This window comes from Pantherophis guttatus, chromosome 3 (genome assembly GCF_059756535.1).
Source record: "Pantherophis guttatus breed Tessera chromosome 3, ASM5975653v1, whole genome shotgun sequence".
Lineage (NCBI taxonomy): Eukaryota > Metazoa > Chordata > Lepidosauria > Squamata > Colubridae > Pantherophis > Pantherophis guttatus.
Window position 1 is genome coordinate 185,071,643 of NC_142065.1, and position 20,613 is coordinate 185,092,255.

The 20,613-nt window shown below is 37.7% G+C and overlaps 1 protein-coding gene across 1 annotated transcript in view; it reads right to left on the reverse strand.

Annotated features, from left to right (window-relative positions):
- Window positions 1-20,613, reverse strand: part of CNGB3 (cyclic nucleotide gated channel subunit beta 3) — an 85,453-nt gene that overhangs the window by 48,454 nt on the left and 16,386 nt on the right. Inside the window, exon 3 of the mRNA XM_034422383.2 lies at window positions 3,574-3,694. Within this exon, the coding sequence (XP_034278274.2) occupies window positions 3,574-3,694 (121 nt within the window). The remainder of the gene's footprint in view (window positions 1-3,573; window positions 3,695-20,613) is intronic.

The window sequence follows — 20,613 nt, forward strand, 5'->3', positions numbered from 1 at the left end:
AAGTTCACATGTTGTCTTGCTGAGAGATAGATGAGATGAGAGAGAAAAAACAGGGAAGATGTCCAAGTGGTTTCTGGGTAAGAGTCCAATAAAAGAGTTCATTGGCTGATATAGTCACATGTGATGTCTGTAAAGACTTAACCCCTTCTAGTCTCTGGTGCATCATATGCAGGCAATATTCTGACAGGTGATTTCTTGATTAAAGTATTGTTTTCTGCCTGATAGTTTGGTGCTGATCCCTGCTTATCTGAATATGGACTGTTGATATGCTACAATATTTTTGTTTCCTTTCTAAATTTTTTTATTGCCTCTTTTGAATGCTGTATGGATGTGGATTATCTCCATGTGTCTATTGATGGCTGATTTGTCTGAATGCCAAACTTCCAGGAATTCTCTAACATTTTTGGGTTTGTTTTTGTCTATGATACGAATAGTTTCCCAGCTGAAATTGTGGTATGCCTGTCCATGTGTTGTGAGATTAAGTTTTCATCTTGTCTTCAGACAGCTAATTGGTGTTCATATATAGCAGGGGTGTCAAACTGGCAGCCCGTGGGCTTGATCTGTCATGCACAGGCCATGCCCACCCCAGCTCTGTAAACATCGCAAAACATCACGTGATGGCAATGTAATGTCACGGGTTTGACACCCGTGATGTATAGTATGGTGTTCATGTATGTTCTGTATAATCATTTTGAAGCTATACATCTTGATGGTTGTCACATAGCTGTATGTTGTATGCAACATAGTATACTTATTTGCTTCATGTAGAAATATTTTTATTAGGATTTTATATTACTAAGTTTTCATTCAGTAACTTTTTTTTAGTACTGAGAATTTTTTTTTTTAGTTCTGGGTGAAAAATGCTCTATTTTTTGCATACTATACATTGTTTCATGGTTGTTTACATTTATTTCTTACTTATTGCTTTATATAAAAAGCCTTTCGAAAGGCCACAACCTTTCTGGATGAATTAAAAGGAAATCTCGGGGTAGAAATGTGAATATTCTTTAAGCTTTCCCTCTTATATTTACAATTTGTAAACACAGTGCTTGGAGATCCACAATACGCATAAGCCTGAACCAGTAACAGTTGAATTAGAATATCTTATCTGAATTTTATAGGTTAATATTGTAACCTATCTATGTTTGCATGACTGTTTTGTTTCTCCCACTCTTTCATAGCTATGAAGAGTGACTGTAAGTGAATGCATTATTAATTTGTTTCTAAATTAAATTAGAAAATAAGGAAACAAGTATAATAGAGTTTACTTTTCATTAAAATTACATCATATACATTAGTTTTCTCAGTGTAATTCACTTCCTGTTAAAATGTATTGCACAATTTCTCTTTCCAATGGCTGTCTTATCATATATTATTATCATTGTACAATCTCTTGATGCATGTCAGAATTATTTTTGTGCTAGTAGAGGTGCCTTTTTGGATTAATTTCCTGATATTAGATTCTTGTTAATATGAACTGACAACATGATCTGACAAAATGATCTGCTAAATTTGCTCTTCTTACTTTGAAGAAAATTCATCTACGCATCTCTCAAAACCAGAGACAAAATATAGCTATCCTGAAAAGCTATTAATAGGGATATGATTGTACTGTTATTAGAGGATAGAAGGGGAAAAAATAGGTTGCTAGACAAGCCTGACTCAAAGTGAATCTTAATTTAAATTATTAGGAAATTGACTTTAAAAGACTTTCATTTGCTCAATCAACATTTTTTTCAGTACACAGGGCATTCACGTATGCCAAACCACTTTGAGACCTGACAGATGTGACCAGGCAAATTGCAGCTATGTCCGCTGCTATTTGCCAATGCCTAACACAGTGTGGTTTTTTTTGTATTTAAAACAAGAAAGTACTGAGATGGAAGCCAAAAGGGGGTCATTTTTTCTCTCACTAATGGAGTGCAAGGCTATTCTGAGGTGATCACACTGTCTATCACAAGTTGAGTGAGTCATTTGACAAGATAACAAATTGATTTCCCCCCCATCCTATGATGATAATGATGAAAAAAAGGCAGTGGTTTTTTTGGACTTTGTGATGCATCACAGAGGTTGAGAACTGGAATACTGTATATTTAAGTACTAGTTACCATACCCCTATTAGCACCAGCTAGTATACACATACATATACTTCTCGATTTATGACCATAATGGAGCCCAAAATTTCTGTTGTTAAGTGAGACATTTGTTGGGTGAGTTTTGCCCCATTTTACGATCTCTCTCTCTCTCTTTTAATTTGATTTATATGCCGCCCTTCTCCGGAGACTCAGGACAGCTTACAATGTGCTAAGCAATAGCCTTCATCCTTTTGTATATTTATACAAAGTCAGCTTATTGCCCCCATAACTGGGTCCTCAATTTACCTACCTTAGAAAGGATGGAAGGCTGAGTCAACCTTGAGCCTGGCGAGATTCGAACCTGCAGTAATTGCAGGTGGCTGGTCTTAATAACAGGGTACTTGCCACAGTTCTTAAGAGAACCACAGTAGTTGTTAAGTTAATAACACAGTTAAGTAAGTCTGGGTTCCCCATTGACTTTGCTTGTCAGAAGGTCGCAAAAGGGGATCACATGACCCTGGGACACTGCAGCCATCATAACTATGAGTCAGTTGCCAAACATCCAAATTTTGATCACGTGACTGCAAAGGTCATAACTGCTAAAAACAGTCCTGAGTCACTTTTTTCAGTGCCGTTGTAACTTTGAATGGTCACTAAATGAAAAGTTGTAAGTTGAGGGGTACCTGTACATATATGTTTATGTATACTTACATACACACACACACACACACACACACACAAAAGCACCAGTTAGTATATATAGATAGTATATACCAGTGGTGAAATCCAAATTTTTTTACTACTGGTTCTGTGGGCGTGGCTTGGTGGGCATGGTGTGGCTTGGTGGGCGTGGCAGGGAAAGGATACTGCAAAATCCCCATTTCCTCCCCACTCCAGGGCAAGGATACTGCAAAATCCCCATTCCCTCCCCACTCCTGGGGGGGGGAAGATATTGCAAAATCCCCATTGCTACCACCTCTGGGGCCAGCCAGAGGTGGTATTTGCTGGTTCTCCGAACTGCTCAAAATTTCTGCTACTGGTTCTCCAGAACCTGTCAGAACCTGCTAGATTTCACTTCTGGTATATACTATCTATATACTACTAAAACTCTTATGTCTGTAACCTTTAACTGGGTGAAACAATGCATCACAGGGCAACAATTTTTGAACCAAAGTACCTCAAATGGGCTAACTTATAGAATGCATCCAAAAACTGGGACCCATAACTCCTGTAAGATTGAAATTTGGTAAAGTTGTGATCTTTCCAGAGTTGCTAACCTGCTGCACAGAGGTTCAGTACACCAATCCCATTCTAGTCCTCTATAGTCTAGGTGGAGCAGTCTCACCATCGACTGCCGTGGTTGATCAGCCATAGTCAAGTCAGCAGGAGGTTGGAAGAGGCTTCCATTCTGACTACTTTTTTGTCCTTGGTCATTCTTATTCTCTGCTTAGGTAAGGAAATTTAATATGAATGAAGTGCCAGCATTTTTGCTACTCACACTGCGGTCCCTTCCTTCCCCTTGTCTGGCTGTGCCTCCTCCTTCTGAGTTGGTTCCTTTGATTCCATTGGTTGTTCAGTTTTAGAAGGCTCAGGTCCTGGTTCTGGAGTTCTTGCTTCATCTAGAATTGAATAATTAATAATATTATTATGCAAACATGTTCTTGCACTCAGAATATTAATTCTTAAAAACCAAAGAACAATAGTGACAGGGAAAATATAATTAGAAGAATAACTTAAACTCACAAATATCAGCATTAAGTACTGCAGATACTAAATGCTTGTCTCTTCTAGAGTTTTTCAATTTAGGTAGTTCCTGATATGTTGGAATACTCTTTGCATCACAGTGGTGAAATGTAAAATTTGTTATTACCGGTTCTGTGGGCGTGGCTTGGTGGGGGGCGTAATGTGACAGGGTGGGTGTGGCCAATTTTTTTTTTTACTTTTAAAACCATTTTTTCTACAACCTCTTCAGGCAAAGAGGTTGTAAAAAAATGCTTTTAAAAGCCTCTGACGATCCCAGCTGAGTGCCTGATCGTCAGAGGCTTTTTTTTCTTTTAAAAGCCTCTGACGATCCCAGCTGAGCCACGCGATCATCAAAGGCTTTTTTTTTTACTTTTAAAAGCATTTTTTCAGTGGAAGGGGTTGTAGAAAAAATGCTTTTAAAAATAAAAAAAGAGCTTCTGATGATTGTGTGGCTCAGCTGGGCATGGGGAGGGGGGCAGGGATGTTTGCTACTGGTTCTCCGAACTACCTGCCACCATTGCTACCAGATCAGGCGATCCAGTCCGAACCGGGAGCATTTCACACCTGTTGCATCACCCTCTGCCATTTCTAGTGTATGTTTAAAATTTGGAATACTGGATTATAGAAGGTAATCTACTTAGCATTTCAATTGAGCCTACAGCTTTAGGACAGAATCTAAATAAGCAAAAAAACAAAAACAAAACAAAAAAACAAAGAAGGGATAATGACAGATTACTCTTGTGGAGTTTTCCTGAAGGTGACAGTGAAGTTTCATCAAATTAAAAACAACAACAACAACAACAACAACAACAACCCTTCAGACAGCTGGTCAAAGAACTGTTCCAGGTCAGATCCTTGGAACAAGATCCTCTGCTGAAAAATGATAGAAGGTAAGAACATAATGATAGAGGAAGGTAGTATGGAATGTTGTTAAGAGACCAATAAATCAACTCACAATAACTTTCTTTTTTCTGCATGGTTGATGTCCAGAGAGAAGTATTTGTAATCCTTGTATCATGAGGCACATGGAGGGAAAAATTGATATTTGTTCCTTAAGCTTTATACTCCAATGTTGGCAAGCCCCATGGAGCTGAGAAACCCAAGAAATGAAAATCCTACATATTTCAGAAAGGATATTGAATACTAATCAGTGTTTTAAAAACATTAATCTTGAAAGTGAGAAGAGAAATTCCCAGGAAAATATATACCAAATCGGTAATGGACTTGGCTGCCTCTTCCCACAACAACTGAATTCCTTCTCCTCCATTTGCTTCCCACAAATGCCTGGCATTCACACTTAATGTAGAATAAACATTTCAAAAGAGGAACTGCATTTAAAAAGAGAGAGAGAGAGAGATTAACAATGAGAATAGGAGGAATCTGTGTGTGTGTGTCAGACCCAAAACCAAGAATGACATATGGTGATTCTTCCAAGCTGAGTTCTTTATTTTTTTCATACCTAAAGACGATATCTTGCGGAATGGTGCAGTGGCCTAGGGGTGAAGCTCTCACCTCACAATCAGGAGTCTGTGAGTTCAATCCTAGGTTGAAACAGATATTTCTCTCTCTGGGCACAATGAGCATATATCTGCTGAACAAAACTCCGGATTGGCGACAAGAAGGGCATCCAGCCATTAAAACACTCTGTTAGCTTCATTCAGTTGACCTGACTCCAACCCTGCAACTGATTATGCAATGGTTAAAAGAAGATGACGATGATAGATGATATCTTGCCAAACTGAAGACTCTACTTTCTGCATCTGCAATATACTCTGTAAACTATTAGAGAGGGTCTGTCTTTCACACATAATATCTGGGCTGAGTTGCCTCTTACTCCTCTGGAAAGCACATCCTCCCTCCTGGAAATCCATCACGCTCTCTCACACATATAAGCAGAATATGGACGGGCATATTAATTTGCTCCAGGAGAAAGGGATAAAATCATTAATGGAAACTGATGCATAGTAGATTTTATGTCAACTTCAATGTTTTCTAAACGTGGGATTTTTTTTTGACAATGAGACAAACTATCTTGGGAGGTAGTGGACTCTCTTCGGTTACTAGATGTTTATTAAACATTAACTCCATAATAATATGTCAGAAGTGATGCATTTGAAGCCTGCATTATATACCCTGCATTATATAATCTGCTTTATATACTCTGCAGAGGGCTGGATTAGATAAAATCCAAGTTCTGACTCTGTAGGCACATCTGTATTTGCCTTTGCCTGGATATAAGGACGGTCTTTGCCTGGATATGAGGATGGTCTGTTAACTATTTCCAAAGGAAATATGTATATGCCACCGTATGTATCTCATCACCCACCCACAGCTGAGATGTAAAGGTAGGTTTTGGTACATAGCTTTGAAAGTGCTGTTTTGCCTCTTAATTTACTTTCAAACCCTGTGTGGGGAATGTAGGGTTTATTGATATGCAGCCTAAAATAACCAATTCTTTATCCTCAGTCTGATGGTTCAGATTGATTCCTCTGGTCTTTATGAGGCACCCTACCTTTCAACCATTCTTTGAGCTGTTCTCTACCTCTCAGTCTTCTTTTTCCTCCAAAGGAGATCAGGAATCCTGATTTTCACACTTTATTTTCTTTTGTAAATGGGTTGGTAAAATCTGTCACAGAGTGTGAAGCCCTAAATTGACTAGTGTTAATACTTATAATCAAAACTGTATTCAAAATGGCACATCTCTTGTACTTTAGTAGCCTGTCTGGACAAATTCTTTTCCTGATGACCATGGCTCCCAGGAGTGTCAGCACACCATTTCCTTTTCTTATATTATGTTCTGAAAGTAAGTTTGCAGCTTCCATATTTATTTCCATGGCTTGATTCTTTCTCAAAATCCAGCTCATCAGCATCACTTATTTAATAGCTGCACAATCTGAATGATCACTAGATGGTAGCTAAGAGGCATAAACACTGCAATTTTTTTGCTGCCAACTAGTGGTTAATCAGTTGATCCATAAATGTCTATAGAAATTCTCAGTCATCCAGGTCAGGGTTGTCCCAAAGGTGCTTTTTCAAGATACAACTGGACTTTCTGGTTTTTCTTCGAAGATATTTCACTTCTCATCCAAGAAGCTTCTTCGGCTCACCCAGTTGATCCATAGTTTCAAAGAATTAAAAAAAATGTTCAATCAATAATAGCACAGAGAGAAAAGAGAGTTGTAGTGCATGGATGAACTAAATATTGTGCATGTCAATTGGAGGCGACCTTTCAGATTGTGGATAATGTTGCCTATAGACCACAGGATCATAGAGCTGGATGGGCCCTTGAAGGTCTTCTAGTCCAACCCCCTGCTCAAGCAGAAAACATACCTTTCTGGACATATGGCTGCCCAGTTCCTTCTTGGAAACCTCCAGTGTTGGAGCACCCACAATTTCTGAAAGCAAGCTGTTCCACTGATTGTTTTCACTGTCAGGAAATCTGTCTGTAGTTCTAAGTTGGATCTCTTTTTTATGATTTGTCATGGCCAGTTGCTTTGGAAATTAGGTTGATCCAGGGGTGAAATGCTCCCGGTTCAGATCGGCTCGGGCGAGTAGGTAGCGATGGCGGTGGGCAGTTCGGAGAATTGGTAGCAAAAATCCCTGCCCCTGCCCCCCATGCCCAGCTGAGCCGGGAGATCATCAGAGGTTTTTTTTTCTTTTAAATGCCTCTGACGAGCCAAGCTCTGACAATCCAAGCTCTGACGATCTCAGCTGAGTTGCCTGCTGATCAGGCAACTCAGCTTGGATCATCAGAGCCATTTAAAAGAAAAAAAGTTTTTTTCTTTTAAATGGCTCTGACCATCCAAGCTCTGACGATCCCAGCTGAGTTGCCTGATTGGCAGAGGGTTTCTTAAAAACCCTCTGACGATCAGGCAACTCAGTTGGGATCGTCAGAGCCTTTTGAAAGCATTTTTTTACATGGTTTTACATGTAAAAAATGGTTTTAAAAGTAAAAAAAAAAATTGGCCATGCCCACCCAGTCACATTACCCCCCCACTAAGCCATGCCCACAGAACCGGTAGTAACAAATTTTAGATTTCACCACTGGGTTGATTCCTTGATCTCCATAACAGCCCCTCAAGTACTGGAAGACTGCTATCATGTCATCCCAAGTCCTTTTCTTTATTATATTAGACACGCCTAGTTCCCTCAGTCATTCACTAGAGACACCTATTCATCTTTTTTGCTCTTCTCTGCACTCTTTCTAAATTTAACTCATTCTTTATTTGTTTCTTGGTTGTTCTTTCTTTCCAATTAGATTAAGACTATACAAAGCTCTTTTACTTCTATTTAATCATAAAAACACTATATGGTACAGAATTATATTGCTTGTACAGGCCTGTGACATTCATATATTGCTGTCTAGTTCTTTGTTTTATATATGCTTCCTATACACCTGAACATCTCATTTAGTATATTCAAACTAAATATTTTAAAATAATTAGCTAATAATTTTGTAAATAATGTATCAAATCTTCTAGAACTGGAAGGTGTTCTGGAGGACTGTCAATCCCTACCTATATCTGAAAATATGTTTTATCTGAAGGTATTGCCAATCTGGACTTTGGACCAATGTTATATGTGATATAATTCCTTAAATTAGAAAAATAAATTAAACCTATAAAGAGTTGTCACTCACATCGATGGGCGCTTTTCCTTAGCTGTTACAATGTAAAAAGGGTTAACCAGAGAGGCAGTTTCTGTAAGCAGGGCAATAAAGATTAGGCTAGAAACAACACCAGAACTTTTCCTTCCTGCCTTCCTTACAGGATTAGCCCTGAGTTTAGTCCCATTTTACGACACTTCTTGCCACAGTTGTTAAGTGAATCACTGCAGTTGATAAGTTAGTAACCCAGTTATTAAGTGAATTGGGCTTCCCCATTGACTTTGCTTCTCAAAAGGTTGCAAAAGGTGATCCCATGACCTTGGAACACAGCAGTGGTCATAAGTATAAACCAGTTGTCTGAATTTTGATCACATGATCATGGGAATGCTACAAAGTTGTAACTGTGAAAAATGGTCATAAGTCACTTTATTCAGTGCTGTTATAATTTTGAATGGTCACTAAATGAACTGTTGTAAGTCAAGGACTATCTGTATTGCATTCCACACCTCCCTAGTACTAAATAAAAGGAAGGGGAATTCTGCATTTTTCAAAGTAGTTGGAATCCCAGACCCGTTCAACTTAGAAATGGTATAAACAATATCAATCTCAAAATAACTCATAAGAGCACATTTTCAAAAAAACTAAAATTACTACTTTAACCGACGATGAAGATTAGGTATAAACCTAAATCTATATTTTTTTTTAAAAAAATTCTCCAATGGTTGAAGCTTCCCAAGTGACGAAAGAATAAGGAAATCTCTTCAAATAAGCTTCCAAAATAGTGTATTAAATTTTTAAAACCATGTTCTAGGAAAATGCATGCCTGTGTGTGTGTACATGGCAAAACATTTCAATATTTCATTTTTTCCAACTACTTAGTTTATGTTCTGCCCCAACTACGGACCCCAAAGAACGCAGCACACACAAACTCTTTACAAAGTTTATTTTAACTTAGTCTTTATTATTTCAAAGGCTGTTAATGAATTGTCTTAACAGCCTACCAGAATTCTAAGATAAGGTAAATCACAGTCTTACTAGAGTTGGCAGAAAGCCCAGAAGCAGTTTTGCAGTCAAGAGAGTGAACTAAAGTTGTTCTCTAAAGCTTGTTGCAAGTGGTGTTCTTTCTTGAATAGGCTAAGGGAGTGGCCAATTAGCCCCAAGCCTTACTCTTGAGGAGACCTTCTCCTGAGGAACCACTCCTGCCTTTTGGCAGCTCTGCGTACCCGTGCATTGAGAAGAGGCTCCTCCTCTTCCTCCTCTTCACTTAAAGGAGCTTCTGGAGGTTCTGAAGACCCTGGCTGAATCCCTGCCTCTGGCATCACATCTTTTCCAGCCTCCTCATTGTCCGACTCGAGCACCAGCTGCATAGGCTGCTGGCACAGCACCACACCAACCTCCTCGTCGTCGGAATCAGCTACAATCTGCGCAGGCTGCTGGTGGGCCACAACAGTTTACTACTCTTATCCCAACTATCTTTCCTAGTTTAATAACAATATATTTATTTTTGGAAGAAACCATAACACTCACTGACCATTTTTCCCAATAAATCCTGTTGTTGATTTATTGTCCTTAGTCCATGAAAAATAGATGCAGTATAAGAATTTGACTCCGTTCTTGTTCAGTGGACAGTTTGGTTATTGAAAAACATTGGAAAATAAAATATATCTTTTACTGGATTACTGATTTTTAAATCAGTGGGAAATTGCTCTCATTGAAAAATTAATATAATATTGATTTTGAAATGCCCTGAAGTGAAGAAAACATTATTCAAATGTCATCAGCATTTATTAGCTATCTTAACAATATTTTTTCTAAGAGTTATTTTTGTTGATACAAATGTCATTCGGAATAGAATTCCCAATATTTAAAATGTTTATGTTTCTTCTTAAGATCACATATATTCCTAAAGGTGCTTTTTCGGGAGGTGATTGGACTTCCTGTTTTTTTTAAAGATATTTCGCTTCTCATCCAAGAAGCCTCAGAAGCTTCTTGGATGAGAAGCAAAACATTTTCCAAAAAAACCAAAACACAACCCAGAAAGTTCAGTTGCCTCTTGAAAAAGCACCTTTGGGACAACCATAACCTGGATGACTGAAAATCCCCATAGACATTACATATACTCCTAAATTTTTAGTATTGCCTCTTTCCCTATTCTTTATCTGTGATTTGTATTTGCTTGTTGTTATGTATTTGTTCTTTCAACTCATTATTTGCAGAGTAGCTTTAAACAATGCAGGTGTTAATGTAGGTGTAAAATGCAAATTTGAGGAAGAGAGCATTCAACTGAATTATTGAGACAATGTCCTTTAAATGACATTTAGCTATTCTGCAATGATTAATTTTTCAACTTCCTCTTAGTTGGTATTTCATCTGTATTCCTATAAAACATAAGTTGCTGTCAGCAGTCTGATGCACTGCACAAAGGAGAAACAGTATAATTTTAATCAAAGCAAAATGATTATAGGAAAATGTCTTAGCAGTGTATTCTTAATGCATAAATCTGGATCCTTTATTGTAAACTGTGATTTTTAATTTGCCTGGGACTATAAGAAACAGTTGTCATAAATAAGACTTTTAGAATCATAAGGTTTAATTAATCTTATGTTCATTCCTGTTATTCATACTGGAGTTGAGAGGGTGCCCAGTCCAAAGAAACATTGGTTTGAAACAAATAATATGTTAGATTTTCCTTTTAAAAGGAGACTATGCTGCAGTTCTGTCAAATCATATGTCATTATTGCTCTATGCCTTTGAATTCCAGAGACTGAGAGGAGGTGAAGATTTTTGAGTATCTATTGTCCTACCTGTTCTAAAAACAATTTGATAAGCCTCTCACAACTCTCAGGATTTATTTGAATAATGTGTCTCTTAGGAGTTTTTGGAAATTGGCAATTTTACAATGACTGAATGCAGCTTTGGAATAATCTTTTGTTTTCCTTGTTGGAATAATCCTTTGTAGTCCAGACAGGAAAGCATGCAAGGAAAGCAGGTTTTCCTATGAAGTGCTCCTAGAGACTACAGATTTTACAATCAAGTTTTCAACTACTTTCGTCCTTGGTATCTAAAAAAAAAGGAAGCTAGGACAAAGTTTATGCTGGAATTTAATACTATCTCTCCTGCTCTTTTCTTGACTTGGAGGCCTCCGAAGGCTAGAGGCTGTTTCTTTGATATTTTTCACTACAGACCAATCTAAGAGATGTGATTTCTTTTTCTTTTTTTAATTATTGTTATATTTTTTTAAAAAAAATCATAACTAAAATATATTTTTAAAAATGAAAAAAAAACCTACAGAAAAGAATACAGTTTAGGAAAGAAGTTAAAGAAGTTAAAGAAGTTTCCCCTTTCTTTACAACAATCACAAATACATTCGCTATCCTTCTTCCCTCCTTATCTTTACTGTAATCCCTTCAGCCCATTATTCAATCTTTTTTGAATCAAAGGAACTTGATTTTTGAGTGGAGAAGCGCTGGCAATGTCCTTCAAGTCAAGGAGGCTATCACTCAAAATCAGCCAAGTTACTGTGGGTCCCTGACACAGATATTCCATGTTGTAAAAATGCAACAATTTATAGAAGTTGCAATTTGCTTACTATGATGGCATCCTCAATATTAATAAAGGAGAATATTTGTAACTCAGGGTTGAAATGAGGGCTCCGTGGTGCTCTCCAGGTGCTTCAAAAATTTTAGCAATGGGTTCTCTGCCTAGTTGCTGGGTAGGCATGGCCATGGTGGGTGTGGCCTAGTCAGCCTCCTGCAGCACGGTGGTGGTGGTGGGGTGTTTTCACCCTCCCCAGGCTCCAGAGGCTTTCCTCGAGCCTCTGGGAGGGTGAAAATGGTCTTCCCCAGGCTCTGGAGGCCCTCCAGAAGCCGGAAATGGGCTCATTTCCAGTCTTCCAGAGCCTCCAGGAGGCCTGTTTTTCGCCCTCCCTGAGCCTCTGCATGGCCCCTGCACTTACCTGGAATCCAAAATGGGCCCGTAGAGACTCCTGGGGGTGGCGGGGCAGGAGGGTTGGGGCGGGGCGGGCGGGGCCAGCCAAGAGTGGGATTTGGGAGTTCACTGAACTGCACAGAATCTTCACTAGAGGATCGCTTGAACCTGGGCAAACCTGGAGCAGCACACTCTTGGTGCTCTCTGAGCTTGGTTGGCTTCTTGCAGATGTTTCATTACCAAACTATGCTCCACGGAGGGATAAATGAAACGTCTGCAAGAAAACAACCAAGGTCAGAGAGCACCAAGGACCTCTCATCCCCAATATTTCACCTCAAGCAGCCATCTCATTCAGCCTAAGCAGAACTGACCACTTTCTTCAGGATGCTTCTTTCTAAATCCCATCATTTGCACATGACATGTTCTAAGAATCTGAATCATTTTCTTCTTATCCTCTGAGATGAGGAGGCCCACTGGTATAGCTGTCTTAATTAAGAGCCTGTTTCTGAAGTCATGTTGAGAGGGAAAGAATCGGGAAAACTATTTTACATAATTAAAGTCTGTTTTTATCTTCCCCTCACATTCCATCCAATACAAAAGCTTCAGCTGTTTTGATGTGCTAGAGCAGCAAAAGAGAAAATCTAAGCAGACAGGTTTTGCATTTCAGACTCATTGCAGGTACCATCATCCATTGTATGAAATTCTCTTGTCTCGATTCTAGGAAAGTTTATTTGGCAAAAAAGTACTTTTTTTTGTAAAAAGGAACATCACACATTTAAAATATGAACAATAAAACTGAGCATCTGTAAACATAGATGCAATCATTTATATTTCAGGGCTGACTTGATTTTGGAGAGATGCTATGAGCATAAAGTGCTGTTTTGGTTCCTTAGGGGGTTGGAAAAGGGATAAAGTGCTGTAAGAGAAGGTGCTATAAGTTTTGCTTATTTAATTTATTGTAGATGTTGCCTGATTCCAAATTGATTCTAGACAACTCACAATAAAATAAACCATAAAAACATAATACAAAGCAAATATTGTTACCAAAACTATTATTATTGCTACTTTTAATTATTTCTTTGTTTGTTTTAATCAATGTTAAGTTTTGAATAACTTCTTGCAGTTTTCCTGACAAGATTTTGGAAGTGGTTTGCCATTGCCTCTTTCCTAGAGAAAGTAACTGGCCCTAGGTCAGTGATGGTTAACCAGGAGGAGTGTGTGTGTGTGTGTGGGGGGGGGTTGTGCCCACACCCATAATTCAATGCCCCCCGCCCCTCCGCGCATGCGTGTGCGACCCCCCCTGCTGCTTCCCCCGCTTTTGGCACATGATGGCATGGTGGGCCTGGTAGGCTCCTTTTTCGCCCTCCTCAGGCTCTAGTGGCTTTCTAGGAGCTTGGGAAGGGCAAAAATGGCCTTCTCCACCCCCCTGGACACCCTCCAGAGGCTGGAAACAGCCCATTTCCTGACTTCCGGTGAAATCTGAAAATCTTCTGGCCAGCATGCACGCTGGAGCTGACCTAGAGCAATGCTCGCGTGCCCACAGATATGGCTCCATGTGCCATCTGTGTGTGGCTCCGTGTGCCATCTGTGTGTGCCATCTGTGGCACGCATGCCATAGGTTCGCCATCACGGCCCTAGGTGATTCAGCTGGCTTCATGTCTAAGGTTGGACTAAAATTCATGATCTTCATGAGGTTTATAGCCTGAAGCAATCCACTGCAGCAAACTAGCTGTGTCTGCTATTATTAAATCAAAACCTTCATAATATTGTTTACTTAACTCAGTGTTTTCTAACCTGAGTATTTTGAGGGGATTTCAAGTCTCTCCAACCACATAATCACTGTCAAGAATTATAGCGATCAAAGCCCACACATAAGGAACTTTATTATTTTTTTTTAAAAACGCTTTATTGAGAAAAATGGTGGCATTTAAATAATCACTTCTAATATTTTTCAAAAATCACTTCTAATGCTCTTATCATTAGCACTAATGAAACGTATTGATGGATGTTTTACTCTTCTTTTTTTCCTGCAAATGAAGATGTGTAGATAGAATCAGATGAATTGTTTTCAAAAGACCATTGATAATTATGGATACTTTAAATTCTTTTAATTCCATAATTAGTCCATAATATCAGTAGACAAAGTATATGTGTTAGTAATATAACATACAAATATTTGAGTTTGTACATTTTTATAGTCATTCATGTATTTCTAACGTCTGCTCCAAAAATAATCCAAATGAAATTTTGGTTATAAATTTCAGGTATATAAGTATATTCTTCTGCCCACTACCCACAGTTAACCAGCCTATATATTTTGCAGCTGCATTATTTATAATGAATATATATTGTATTTGTTTGCTATGGGACTAGACACCTGACTCCTGATATAACAACTTCCTATATGTCTTAATCATAAACAGAATATGGGCCAGCAGTGTAATATGGCTGTTGAAATAAAAAAAAATAACTAATGACATAAAATCTTAAAATTCATTTAGAGCAGCATAGTTTTTAGATTATAAAAAGTCATAATTGGCTTCACTAAGATCACAGGCAAAACTGAGCATTTATCTCTAAACCTGGTCCATAGACCTAGGTGGAAAGAGTAGTGCTGTACTTCAGGACTACAGGATCTCTGTACTTCAGGACTACAGTCCAGATTCTACAAAACAAAGCAGAGAGAACTTCCCCCCCACCTCCTCCTCATCCTCCGGAAGAATTTAAAAGCAACTAGAAACATGGAAAATCAATAACAACAACAACAACAGCAACAACAATAACAGTAACAGAGTTGGAAGGGTTCTTGGAGGTCATCTAGTCCCCTGCTCACGCAGGAGACCTATACTAGGGATTCGAACTGCCCAACTGCCGACCTTTCTGACTGACAAGCTCAGAGTCTTAGCCACTGAGCAGGGAGCAAGGAAGTGTTACTGTTATGTGCCTTGTTGAAGGGATACAGAATTACTATTAATCAGAGATCTGAAACTACCTAAATGTAGTCAAAGAACAGCTGAAAGAACTGGATCATTTAGCATGAACAAGAGAATAATTAAGACATCAGCACTGTTTTCAACTATATAGAGGTAACCCAGGAAGAATGGAACATACTTATTTTATTTATTTATTTATTTATTTATTTATTTATTTATTTATTTATTTTGTCAAGCATGTATTTTATGATAGATACAAGTGTAAACATAATACATGAAAAGGATACGAATAAAAGAAAACATTAGGACAGGGATGGTAGCCATGCTGGTGCGCTTATGCACGCCCCTTACAGGCCTCTTAGGAATGGGGTGAGGTCTACAGTAGACTGTCTGAGGTTAAAGTTTTGGGGATTTGGGGAAGAAACCACAGAGTCAGGTAGTGCATTCCAGGCGTTGACCACTCTGTTACTGAAATCATATTTTCTGCAGTCTAGTTTGGATCGGTTTACCCTGAGTTTGTATCTATTGTGTGCTTTTGTATTGTTTTAGTTGAAGCTGAAGTATTCATTGGCTGGTAGGACATTGTAGCAGATGATTTTATGTACTATGCTTAGGTCAGACTGAAGATGGCAAAGTTCTAAATTGTCTAAGCCCAAAATTTCAAGTCTGGTGGCATAAGGTATTTTATTGCGAGCAGAGGAGTGGAGGACTCTTCTTGTGAAATATCTCTGGACTCGTTCGATTGTATTAATGTCCGATATGCAGTGCGGGTTCCAGACAGATGATCTGTATTCAAGAATTGGTCTGGCAAAGGTTTTGTATGCCCTAGTTTGCAGTTCAATACTTGTTTTATATTATTACCAAACAGCAATACTAGAACCAAAATCTGAGAATTCTGTATGTTGCCTTCTGTGTCTTAAACACCTGATTTTCCAGTTTAGCTTAAAAAGGTAGTTTAGCTTAAAAAGCTAAACTACATTGGCAAAACAGTTCAAGATCAGCTAAGATAGGTTGCTACCTGCTGTGTGTATACATACACACTATTGGGGATAACGTGTATGTAACTATCAGTGTAATGATAGTTAACTGATCATGTACAGTATTTCAACAACAGCTAATCTTGAGTTTTTCATCTGGGCAGATGAATATTGTTCAGCTACCAGTAAACTTTCTGAAATTGTAAGTCTTATTTCAAAGAAAATTTCTTTCTCTCTTTTATTCTAAATAGAATAAAAATATAACTGATTGTGTTTGTCTGGCTGCTATATCCCATTCATTGTTAATTCCCATTCCTAGCAAAAATGTCTACAAATAGATTTATCTTCCAATATAAGAATATATGGAGCTAAGGGTTGAACTGTGGAGTCCTTGGTATTCTCTGAGCTTGATTGTTTTCCTGCAGACATTTCGTTACCAGATTAGGTGACATCTGTGTTGAAGCTCAGGGAGAACAAAGGACTTCATGGATTTATCCTCATTTAGATTGACCCCAGCATTTTCCCAAAGAAATCTCTGTTTACCCATCAGTCATGTACTTTTTGTCAACTTTCTCAAGAGAAGAATTCATATTCAGAGTCCCTTGGGAGTTGGGCAGCATAGAAATGCGACAAAATAATAATAAATAATAAAAATAATAACATTCAACATGTCTTTATGATCCTTAAAAACGATAACCTCTCACTTTTCAGGGAAAAAAAAAACCATTCAGGCAACTTTCCATATGAAAAGATATCTACTACAGAAAATGTCTGTCAGTTTTACAAAGGAATGCAAACTTAGGTTATGTCTCTTAATAGCACAATATCTTAGAAGAATCATGCCCTGAGAGATACTGGCATCTCCTGAATGAAATCAGAAGTCACTGAGAGACCACTTACTATGATGTGTAGACTGTCAGGTTTTACAAAGGATTGTGAACCGCTTACTGTAGACTGATCTATAGACAGCATTAACTATTTTCAGGAAAATTGGGGTCTATGCTAGTCTATGCTCAGACTAGACTGAGCATAGACCCTAGTATAATCTTTCAACAGATATTTATGTAGTAATGAGTGTGAGTTCTGAAGTGAAAAAGATAATCAATTTGTGTATATGTATAAAGTAGTCTCTCGTGGTTTTCTGCCTAGCTTTCATTTGTTGGTACAGGGGCTTAAAACTAAATCCCATTGTAATACAGCAGTGAAAAAAAAAAGCCAAAACTTTTCAAAGAATAATAACGTTTTTGAAAACATTGGCTATGAAAGTACATTTGGGGGATATTCATTACTAGAGTAACTCCAAAAGCAGTGAGTGGAAGACCTTCGCAGGTGACCTTAACACAGCAGAACTCAAAATGCGTAGTATTACAACCTTTAAAAATGCTTACTATATTTCTGAGACACTCCCTCATGAATAAAAGTAATGATTTTTTTTTACTTAGGTGTTGTCCAAAAAAGAACAATATTTACTGAAACATACGTAATATTTACATATTTACATACTCCAGGGGAAGATTACTGCAAAATCCCCATTTCCTCCTGATCAGCTGGGACTCAAGAGGCAGAGAATAGATGGGGGCAGGGCCAGTCAGAAGTGGTATTTACCGGTTCTCCAAACTTGTTGCAATATTTTCAGGATCAGATTCAATAAAGATAATAGAAGTTAAAGCTTTAAATATATTTCTTTTTAATTATGATAGGCATTCTATATTCACTGAATATTCAAGGTAGAAGCAGCGAGAATGGTGAGGGTGGCTCCTTATATATACAAGGGGTGGAGCTAGGAATGGGAGTGGTAAGTTATGAATACATTAAAGTCCAAAGAATAAGTTAACCTCTGATGTTCCATATATACATTATTTACACATTGGAGAATAAGGCATTTACATCTGACAAATCCCCCTCTAAATGCCGGTTCGTTACACAACACCAATTACATTCTGATTCAGGACAATATAATACATATAATTTAGAAGTTAAATATTTGTGTTGTTTAGAAGGTAAGGGTTTTGTTAATATGTCAGCTAATTGTTCAGAAGTATCGCAATGTATTGCTTTAATGAATCCGTCTTGAGACAGTTGTCTCACATGCTTAAACTTTATATCAATATGCCTGGACCTTTGTCCAATTGCATCGGATCTGGATATTTCAATGGCCGCTTTATTGTCTTCATGCATAATAAATGGTAAGGTGGGTTTCTTCCAAACATCAGTGATCAGATCATTGAACCATACAAGGTTATTTGCAGCTTTGGACAAACAAACATATTCCGCTTCTGTAGTAGAAGTGGCTACTAGTTCTTGTTTACCAGTATACCAGTAAACTGGACAATCATTCAATAGAAAAACATAACCAGAAGTACTCTTTCTGCATGATGTATCACCAGCCCAATCTGCATCAGCATAACAAGTAATTTTTGGTTCTCTGTCATTATTGGGTTCCAACATTAAACAAAAATCTAATGTACCCTTCAGATATCTTAGAATTCTTTTGACAGCTTCCCAATGATACAAGGTTGGTTTACTAACATATCTTGACAATAGATTGAGAGGTAATGCAATATCTGGCCTAGTCCAATTAGATATATAAAGGAGTGAACCTATAACTGATCTGTAAAATGTGTTGTCTTTAAACTCAGGGGAAGATTCATCAGTGTTTCTAAGAAAATCAGTTTGCATAGGGGTGTCACAGGTTTTAGCATTATTTAAGTTACATTTGTTTAGGAGTTCGATGATTTTATCTTTCTGTGTAAGTTTGAATCCCCTTTTAGTTTTGTTAATTTGCACACCAAGGTATTTATTCACTTTACCCAGAGATTTCAGTGAGAAGTGTTCATTTAACTTATTTACAAAGATTTCCCTGCTCTCTTTATGCTTTCCAATGTATAAAATATCGTCCACGTAAATTAATACAAATTCAATATGATCATTACTCTTTTTTACAAAGAAACAGTTATCAGCAGTGGTGGCGTTGAAATCCATGGTCTTAAGTACTTTTACCAAGCAATCGTACCATCTTTTGCCGGATTGCTTTAATCCGTACAGACTCTTATTTAATAACCAAATTTCGTTCTTATTAGTGTATTGACTGTGTGGTGCTCTTACATATATTTCCTTATCTAATTTTGCATGTAAGTATGCGGTCTGTATGTCATATTGGAATACGTCCAGATTGAGTGCAGATGCTACTACAAGGGCTGTTTTGACACTCTCTGTTCTCACTGTGGGTGAATATGTATCAGTATAGTCTTCTGGATATTTTTGTGCATAGCCTTGTGCAACTAGTCTAGCCTTGTATAAGGTATTGCCTCCTTCTAAGTTCTTAATTTTATAAATCCACCTGGTACCTATAATTGTTTTATCCTTAGGTGCGATCGCAGGTGTGAATACATTTAATCCTTGTAAACTTTCCATCTCTTTTTCCATAGCTAGTTCCCATTTTTCTCTTTCTTCATGTGGAAGTTTCAATACTTCTTCATATGTATTAGGTGTTATTTGTTCTCCATTCATATGCATTATGTAATCTTTGTATTTATTTGGTATTTGGTTTCTATTGTTTCTAATAGTTCTTTCAGGCTTGCTATGGTTATCATGCAAATATCTAGCTTCCTTTTTTGTTAATGTGTCTGTCTTTATTTTATGCTGACTATTAGTCCAAGTTTTGGTTTTGTTCTTACTTTTGTTAATATTTTGATTTTCTGTTGTTCCTTCCTCGCAAGATATCGTATCTTTACATTTATTAGGAAATATTTCATTAAGGTGCAATTTTGACCAATTGGCCTGTTCATGGAACACAGCTGTTCTGGATACTATAAATTTGTTATTACTATCAATAAATCTGTACCCTTTGGTTCCAGTTTCGTATCCCATGAATCTTAATCTCCTGGATACGTTTTCTCCCTTTCTCCTCAATTGTTTAGGTATGTGTACGTCTGCAGTGACTCCAAATATGTGCATGTGTGATAATTTGGGTTTTCTATTGTACATCACCTCATATGGTGTCTTATTCACAATACTGGACCAGGTTCTATTTTGAGTGTAATTCGAATAATGTAATGCCTCTGACCAAAATTGTTTGCCTAAACCAGCATCCTCTAATGTGCACCTAATCATGGTTTGTAGTGTGGAATTTTTCCTCTCTGCAACTCCATTTTGAAATGCAGAAAAAGGATTGGACGTGAAATGTAACATTCCTCTATCCTTTAACCATTGGGAGAATTCTTTAGACATGAACTCACATCCCCTATCTGTCATAATTTGCTTTATTCTGATATTATGTTGTGTTTCTATACGTTTGTAGAATTCCTTAAATTTCTGAAATGTTTCATCCTTGTGCTTTAATGTGTAAACAA